We start from the raw sequence: 9,217 nt of genomic DNA, 5'->3' as shown, positions 1-9,217 counted from the left end.
TAGGGGTGTGGGGGTCTTGTGGTGGCAGTGGGGGGGGGGCTCTTATGGTGGCAGTGTCCTTCCATTAGTATTCTAGCCTCCAACACCAATCCTCCAAACTTCTTGTCTCCCCCTCCCACTTGAGAGGAGAGGTAAAAGGGGGTTGGAGCCTGGAGAGCTGGAATCACAGCTCTTGTGCCAGGTGCATGGGAGTCCCATGTGGCATGAGGGTGTGGGGTGCTGCCATGCCTGGAATACCCCGACAGCTAGGGAAGTACAAGTGCCTCGAGTACTACCAGTTCAATCACTTTTGATGCTGTTGGTGTCACAGCTCCAGGTGCTTTGCTGGGGACAGCAGTGGCCAAGGTGCATCAGTTTGGTTTCTGGGCAGTCTAGCAAGCTGTCAGTCAGCTTGCTAGATTGTTCACCCCACTCTCTCTCCCTTTTGCATGAAGAGGATAGATCAGAGCACTCTGGGATTCTGGGGGTCTCTGTCCCTGTGAAGAGGTAACACAAATGTGAAATGCTTCCAAGAAGTACTTCCTTCCAAGAGGTACCTTTTTGTAATGTTTTGGATGTTTTTGGAATGCTTCAGAGGGCATGTACATTTGTACAGCTGCCCCTTTAAAGCATTTCAAAGGCATGTGGAACACTTCAAAAGATACATCTGTCCACGTCCTTGGTGGTGTACATCTGTGTCTTCAGCTTATCCTGGAGCAGCTGGTAGCTCTAAAGAAACATGTTTAAACTAGGTGCATTAGGGGATGGGTGTGCAAACAGGAATGCAAGCAGGGCAGACAGTCAAGCAGGAAGGACATAGAGAAGGCAGTCAGGCAGGTGCTGAGAGGCTGGAACAACATTGGGGCGGTGGAGAACTGGCAGTTACCAATGAGGGACTTAAGTGTCTATACACAAACGCTAGGAGTATGGGGAATACGCAGGAGGAAATGACATTCCTGCTAGCAAATAGGGAATATAATCTTGTCAGAATAACAGAGACCTGCTGGGACACCATGCATGACTAGTAGAGAAGAAGGGAGGAGGTGTAGCTCTCTATGTAAAGGTGCAGCATGCCACCTTGGAGACCCAAACTGCTTTGAGGGAAGGGCAACTTGAGACCCTCTGGGCCAAGATACTGAGGGGGGATAAGGAGACGGGGACTTGATGGTTGGTGTCTGCTACAGACTGCCACACCAGGAGGAGCTGGATCTGAATTTTCCAGAGAACTGATGGTGGCTGCACATTCAAGGGACATGGTTGTCATGGGTGACCTCAATTACCCTGACATTTGCTGGGAGGAGCACTTGGTCAGATCTGACCGGTCACATAGGTTTTAGTAGGTGAACAGGCCAACCAGGGGGAAGGATTTATTGGATTTGGTTCTAGCTAAAGGGGATGACCTGGTGGGAGATCTGAAGATTGTGGATAATCTGGGAGATAGTGATCATGAGATGATAGAATTCACTATCCATCGTAGGGCAGGGAAGTGTTTGACTTCAGGAAGGCTGACTTCAGTAAGCTTAGGAAAATAGTGGGAGAGACCCTATGGGAAGAGGGACTGGAGGGGAAGGGAGTTCAGGAAGGGTGACCCTTCCTCAAAGGAGTGATCCTTAGAGCGCAGAAAATGTCCATTCCTGTATGCAGGAAAGGTGAGAAAGGGACCAGGAAGCCGTCTTGGTTTACCAGAGGAATCAAGGATTGTTTAAAAAAGAAAAAGGGGGCTTACAGACAGTGGAAACAAGGGCTGTGCAAAACAGCACCGTTTTGCTTCAACTTCCATTTTAAAGGGACAGTGCTTCATTTTGCTTTTTCGAAGCACTATTCCATTTTGTATCGTCAAAATTGTTTCGCTGTTTTGATGCTGTTTCAACGTTTCGCCCATAGGTTATAATGGGGAATAATGAAAATGCCTATAACTTTGTCATTTCTTTCTTGATTCAAATGAAAACAGCAGGCCCCTACTGAGGCCACAAAGCCTGTCAAATTTCAAGGAGATAGTTCAAGGGGTTTCTGGGAAACTGCACCTCAAACTGTTCAGAGCAAAACTCATGTCACTTGTAAGTGTGAATGCACAGAGAAAGCTCAGTTCAAACAATGCTTTTTATGCTGTTTTTCTGACCCTCCCCCAAAGCACTGGGATCAGAAGAGACCTCAGGGAAGAATCACAGAGGTGTACACAGCTGACATAAGTTATACTGCTGTAAATGTATTGTGTGGCCATGCTTCTACTCTATATTTTTTTCTCCTGTCTTCGATCCACTGCAAAGGTTTTGTATTTGCTCTGTGTTGTCGTTTGACACTTTACTATATCTGCATATATACTCGATTCAATGTCTTACCATAATTCAGTTCTTCTTTGAGCAAATAGAGCTTGCATGTCCTACATCCCTAAAAATGTATACATTAATCTTGTATAAACTTATTCACCATCCTATTCTGAAACTGTCATATTTAATCATATTTCTACCATAGAACCACAAAACCACTAGAAGTAAATTATAAATTATTTACTCCATGAATAGGCTGTTCTTAATGGCTTCTTCAGTCCCTGTATTGCTATCCATCTCCTTCCTCCTGGCAAAGCCCATGCAGATAAAGTTGGCTTTCAAGTTACTATTCATGGTCCACTTGAGCACTGGCTGCTGACTTGTGGCTATGATCTAAATTAGAGGCTTGTTTTTATTACTTTGTGTTTATCTGATTGTACATTCTTAGGGAGGTATACGTTCAGCTCTTGTGCTCATTGATAGCTCTCACTGCAATCAAAATGGAGTGCAGTTAGATTAAGACTGGAGAATAGGTTTTTGTCTTACCTCTGTGGTAAAAACACTCCTGAACAAAATTATTGCTCCTGAACATTGTTGAAATTGTTCTCCTAAAATCTTGGTTAGGTGTATATGATTAATGAATCAATGCAAGATTAATCCCAAAGCCATTGCTGAGCTCAGACCATATTTTTTCTTCCCTGTCTTAGTTTCGATTTTCTTCATCTTCTGAGATTTTCATGATGACTTTCGGTAGTTTCTGTGCTATTCTTCATGGAGCAGCCCAGCCATGCATGTTGCTTGTCTTTGGTATAATGACAGACACATTTATTCAATATGACATTGAGAAGCAGGAGCTTAGAGATCCAGGCAAAACATGTGTGAATAACACCATAATGTGGATCAACAGTTCCCTTCACCAAAATGAAACTATCCCATCAATAAGTTGCGGGTAAGTAGTCCATGGATTTGATTTTTTTTCTTTGCTGTCAGGTATTTTAAGTGCTAGTGAAGGCCAGTTCTGCCTCAGAGGCTGAGTTTTCTATACGTAGACCAGGAAGAACAAGGGAAAGTTTTCTACTAGTGAGCCCGAACTCTGACTTAAAGGCACCATCTGTAGGAATAGGAAGGTAGTTCATGTCTGCGCAGTCATTTGGACTTCTGAGCTACCAAAAATTGCTGTCAGCAGGGATGCTTCTTAGGGGAAGTATTTTTACTCTCATAGGAACACTTATCTACTAGGAACAACCTAAGACTAGCAATGTATTTTATGAAGATCACTGGGCATTCATTAGATTATAATGCATTTTGGTGAATTCCCATCTTCCTGGACCAGATTTGAAGCTATGACCCCAGATATGGTTCTGTATAGGGTTGCAAATCATTTAATTATCCAAGATTATTACATCTTAGGGTCCCTGACATTTTATGTGTGTAATTCTTAGTTTATGCAGGAGCTTTTAAATGCTTGGAATTGTTCTTTCTGCCTTTAAAATCTGCTCATTCTGAATTTGAGCTTGTAAGAAAATAGAATGGTGCCTACTATCATTAGCTCATAGAGAAATCTAGAGAAACAGCTAGGGAACTCCAGAGAGATATTTTTAAATAACCTTAGTATGAGAATTGATATTCTTCAGAAGCATTATAGAGACTATAGTAATTCTGTGTGACCTAAAACATCTGACCATTTTCACTGGTAAGCTTTATAACTGTTCAAAATAATATTTGATATTTGGATGTACTTTAACAAGAGCCTTTCTTATTAATCTGTAGAACACTGATTTTTGTAACCATGTTAGCTACCATAATGGTACAAAGTAACTAAATTCAGTTATCCAAAGAAAATATGTTGGTCCTCCCCCCATGCAATTCTCTATTTGACCTTTTCATTGCATGAGGCTTGGTAGCATTTCACAACCATCCCTTACAAACTTACATTCCACAACATCCTTTACAAACTACCCTTCCATGGCACAGAAGGTATGGAGAGAACTTCTTTGGCCCTCCCAAGTCCCTGATCTTTGCTAAGAGTAGACTGAGCATTAATGAAAAGTGATATCATTGATACTGATAACTGAAGTATTTGGACCTCCAGGATGCATCAAATTTAGAAGCATATTCAAAATACCTTTAAGATTCAAGACAGTGCATGTCCTTAAAACACTATTAAGAGGTTTTTTAAGCTTTCCAAAATGTATAATGCTATTGTTTGTTTTTTTTAAGGTTACTGGACATTGAAAGTGAAATGACCACATTTGCAGCTTACTATGCAGGAATTGGCTGTGCAGTGCTTGTGCTGGGATACCTCCAAGTCAGTATTTGATTCCCTAAGTTATTTCCTGTATATAAAATGAGAAACTGTTGTTTCATAACAGAGTCCCCTAGATTCCACTTCAGTGTATAAGGGACAAAACATGAGCTTTGTAATGCTTCAGATGCTAATCTTGTGGCCTGGCACTTTAGCATATACAGGTGACTAGCCCTCAGAATTCAAGTTGTGCATTAGCTTTCTGCTGGGCCTTTCCACAGGTGTGAACCCAAGTCAGTCATCCAGGAAGGTCAGAACCACCTGCTGCCTTCAAACCATATGGAAGTTTGGTTCACAATAGCCAGTGGCAGAATATAATGAGAGCCAAGTTCTGAGTGTAACACTGAAATATCTGTGTGGATAAGGCATTTGCTTTGTAATTTCCCCTAGCTGGTAAATGGCTCCATTCAATTTTCACTTATATTGGAAAAATCTGAAGTAGCTGCAATAAAGGCTAGGAAGATACAGTAGTATAAAATTGGTTTGAGAGGTGAATTGGGCCCAGAATTTTCTATAATAATAGTTTGTGCTACTGCAGTTTATATCTGTGTGATCTGAACCATCGCATAGAGCATGCTACTGTGGGATTTTTTTATTATTATTTTACTTTCCCTCTCTTCTTATTTGTCAATTGAAAAAGCCATTTTTATAGAGTTTTGTTGATTCAGAAAGATGGCCACCCCAGAGAGGGCTGCATGTCAGCAGGGAATGCAGAGTGGCTATAGTCTGTAGGCATAGGAAATAGTGTAAATAGGGGTGGCAAGGAAGAACAAGTGCTGAATTGGAGGGGCTTCAGAATGATGGCTGTGGTAGCAACAGGCAGGTGCAAAGACAGTCACAGCTGTTGTAGCAGCAAGAGCAATCAGGCATGGGCAAAACACATTGTGGCAGCAGCAGCTAGGGATTTTGAGTCCCCGAGGTGGACAAGAATGGCCCTCATTCCCTCCTACCCCCACCCTCTGGTGCTTAGAACTCCCTTCCCTCTCCCTCCCCTCTAGAGCATAGTGCTGGCTAGTTAGGCCTTTGGGCTTAGGCAGCTATAGATATACATAGCCTCCATGCAGTCCCACTGATATTAATTGTCTTGGCACTACCTCTCCCTCTCTTGCAACTGAGGCAGCTGCTTTCCCAGATTCTGTAAGGCAGGATTACTTACAGATAAAAGGCATGATATTAAACCCTTTATAGCTGGAATCCTTTTAATCATAATGGTAATCTCATCAAGAACCATGTTAGGGTATTTGCATTTATGGGAGTAGAAAGGATTTTCTTTTATTGCGACTCAGAAGTCACCTTATTCTCTTTCCAGATCTGCCTTTGGGTAATATCTGCAGCTCGACAGATTCAGAAAATCAGGAAAGCTTATTTCAGGAAAGTAATGAGAATGGATATAGGCTGGTTTGATTGCACATCAGTTGGAGAATTGAATACACACCTTTCTGAGTAAGTAGTCCTGCCACACTGCATATCTTTGTATTTTCTATGGTTTGGTGAGCAGCAGAGCAGCATATAAAACCACTGTGGGCCCCCATACATTCAATTAATGAAGGGTCAGATTAAAGACAGGACTTCAGTGCTTTAAGAAGGGTTTAAGGTAAATCTAGGTACCAAAGCCCAAACCTGCAAACTGAAAATCCCTGCTCATCTGCAACCTAAATCAGGAGCTGTGGAAACTTCATAGATGCCCCACTTTTTGACTTCAGGGTTCCCCAAGTGCCTAGAGTTTTGCCTCTCGACTTGTCCAGAACTGCCCTATCTTGATAGAGTTGACCAGCTTAGTTCATGTCTAAGCTAAACTGGGAGTCACAAACTTATCCAATGACTGTAGAGTGTAAAGCACAAACTCAGTTTTGATAGCCTGCCTGGGACACAGGGTATCAGCTTCAACAGAAGGGGTGAAGAGCTGCTCCCACTCAAATTAGTCTATAGTGTGGCGGTTAGAGCACGCCTTTGGTAGGTGGCGGTTTGAATCTCCTTGGCCAGAGGGAAGAACTGACTCTGGGTCTCCCACTCCCTGAGCAAGTGCTCTCACCGCTAGTCCATTATTCAAAAGGGTCGCTCCTACTATTCATCATGGTTATGTTGTAAGATAAAATGGGGAGTTCTATTGAATCCTTTGAAAGGAAGGACATAGGAAAGCCCCTACAGCAAAAGGTTCAGGCTGCAGCTCTACCATAGAGGGAGATGTCCCCTTAGAGTCCCGAATAAAGTGCCTACACACCTAACAGAGGGTTCTGGCTTCCACTTCAGGGGCTGGGCACTGGAAAGTTGGGTGTTACAGCACCCCACACATCTTGGACTAAATCTCCACGTCTCATAATAGATCTTGCTCTAAAAGCCTACTTCATATCCTACTACCTTCATTAAACATTAATCCAGATTGTAAAACTCTAATCCAAAGCCTACTAAGGTTGTTGGAACTTGTTAGGCTTGAATAGGAGCCAAAACCTTCTGTGCTCTAACCCAGAAAAAACAATGTGGATACTTTGGTGATTGGGGCTATTAAAATATTTAGCTAGACAGGCCATTTTATGGGATTAAATTTTATGATACCACCTCAAGAGCTTGTAGCTGGAAAACTGGATATTGCCTAGAAGTAAAGGGTTCCCTTTGAGTTTCCCATTCACAAAGACAAAATTTTGCATGTCGTCAAAATGGATGCTGCTGCCAAACTGCTGTTAGTTTGATTTTCTTCTTTTCTGTCCAGACTCCCTGAAAGTGGTGATAGGAAAAAAATAGGGGACAGGAAAGTTGCAGAATTCTCAAACCAAAAACAATAAATAATACTCATTAAAATAAAATTTAGCTCAGAATGTAATGGAGATGTAAAGAGATTCCACTGTCACCACTTGTCCTGTTCTTTACAGCGATGTTAATAAAATCAGTGATGCTATTGCTGATCAAGTAGCGATCTTTATCCAGCGCTTCAGTACCTTTATTTGTGGATTCCTGTTAGGATTTGTCAGTGGCTGGAAACTGACTTTGGTCATTATTGCAGCTAGTCCATTGATTGGGATTGGAGCAGCCATCTATGGCTTGGTAAGATATTTTTATGTAGTTTGTTTCTAAACATGATGGTTATTCATGGCAATGTATCATATATTTGGGGCCCAGATTCTGATTACAGTGCACTGCAATAAGTAGTGGGTACCTTTCCTAAGGATGGATCTACACTGCTGGGAAGTTTATAGTTACATGGCAACACAGGGTTCCTTGTGGGATAATTTGCCTTGCTTCTTGGCAAGGTAAATTAGCCTGTGTAGAGGTCTGTGATGCTATTGCTAGGCTGCTGCCAGCACTTGAGCTAACTCATGTATCTCTATATTATGCTGCAGGGGAGATGTTCAGTCAGTTGGCTGACTGTTGTTGAGATTATAATCTGGCCTCTTGCTTTCTTTTAATATAATATACACATTATGTTGGTCATTTTTATGGGGTTTGACTTCTGTGTCTGTGTTAGGGGAGAACTCTGGTAGGACTTTATAACTCATTTTCCCTTTCCTTTTTCCTCATTTTGCCTAACCAGATCACATATTTTCCTCTTCCTTCCTTGCAAATGAGAAGACACTTTTTTGTTGAGGTGTGAAATGAAGTATTAAAACAAAAATACACCTTAAAATCTGTGAGCATCTGTTCTTGATTCTCCTATCTTTGATATGGTGTCTGGCATTTGCTTTATTTCCCTTTCCATTTCCCTTTCACTCCATTGCCCTTTCTATTTATTATTTTGCTCCTCTCTCCGTTATAACCTGCCTGCCTTCCCACCTCTCTCTTCTTTCTATCTCCTGTCTGTGTTTTCTCGACATAGCTGATCTCTTCAGTTTCTGTGCCACCGCTTCTCTGTCAGTGGCTCTGCTTGCCCACTAGCTAATGGATTGCCTTCTTCTCATTATTGGTTCTCAATGTTCCTAATTGTCCCTGGGCATGAGATGGAAGAACCTAAGCTATGTTCAGCCCCTGGGTAGCACCGGAGATGACTACTCTTACAAAAGCAAAAGGGCTTTGGAAGAGAAGCATTGCAACTGCTTTGTCACTGCTTGTTCATCTAGAACTAGGTACAATGGAGACGTTAGGCACCTAAACATCAGCTGTTGCACTGCCTAATTTTTCAGGCTCTTAGCCTCCACAGGGGAATCCAGAACCCTGAGTTTAGCACCTAACCCTCAAAAGCACAGGTCAAGTGTTAGGTACCTCAGAATGGGATCCACAAGCGGCCTGCTGAATTAACCAATAGAAATGCCGAAGACAGGGATACGTCTTAAATGCTGCTCCTCAGAGATGTTCCTTTCATCTGTTTAGATCCACAGCCTGGAGCTCTCACCCAAAGGTAGGGCCTGACAGACTTTTTTAGTTTATTAAAAAACTGAGCAGGGCTCACTTGTAAACTATGCAGCCAGAGGAGGAGCCTACTTTTCCTGTAATCCCTGAGTAGTTAGAGCACTTGCCTAAGAAGGTCTTTTCAAGTCCTGCCTCTGAAGAGCAGAAGCCCACATCTCCTACCTCTCAGGCTAGCAAAGTTTGGCTAGAGGCTCCTTCCATCCTTCTTGTTGAAGCTGTCATGTTCAGAAAGAAATGCAAGATTCAGAGAGAGAGAGTGGGGAGGGGGAGGAGAAGCGGGGGTTGGGGTGTGGGGGGAAAAGGAAGAGGGTGAAGGATAATGACGAGA

The 9,217-nt window shown here is 42.5% G+C and overlaps 1 protein-coding gene across 1 annotated transcript in view; it reads left to right on the top strand.

Annotated features, from left to right (window-relative positions):
* The window catches only part of ABCB11 (ATP binding cassette subfamily B member 11), a 128,811-nt gene that overhangs the window by 46,908 nt on the left and 72,686 nt on the right, over positions 1-9,217 (top strand). The window contains exons 7-10 of the mRNA XM_019522758.1: positions 2,954-3,195; positions 4,467-4,554; positions 5,861-5,994; positions 7,419-7,590. Of these exons, the coding sequence (XP_019378303.1) occupies positions 2,954-3,195; positions 4,467-4,554; positions 5,861-5,994; positions 7,419-7,590 (636 nt within the window). The remainder of the gene's footprint in view (positions 1-2,953; positions 3,196-4,466; positions 4,555-5,860; positions 5,995-7,418; positions 7,591-9,217) is intronic.

This window comes from Gavialis gangeticus, unplaced genomic scaffold, assembly GCF_001723915.1.
Source record: "Gavialis gangeticus isolate Ggan-Ray unplaced genomic scaffold, GavGan_comp1, whole genome shotgun sequence".
NCBI lineage: Eukaryota > Metazoa > Chordata > Crocodylia > Gavialidae > Gavialis > Gavialis gangeticus.
The sequence above is the reverse complement of the archived record's forward strand: the minus strand, read 5'-3'. Positions and strand labels throughout refer to the sequence as shown.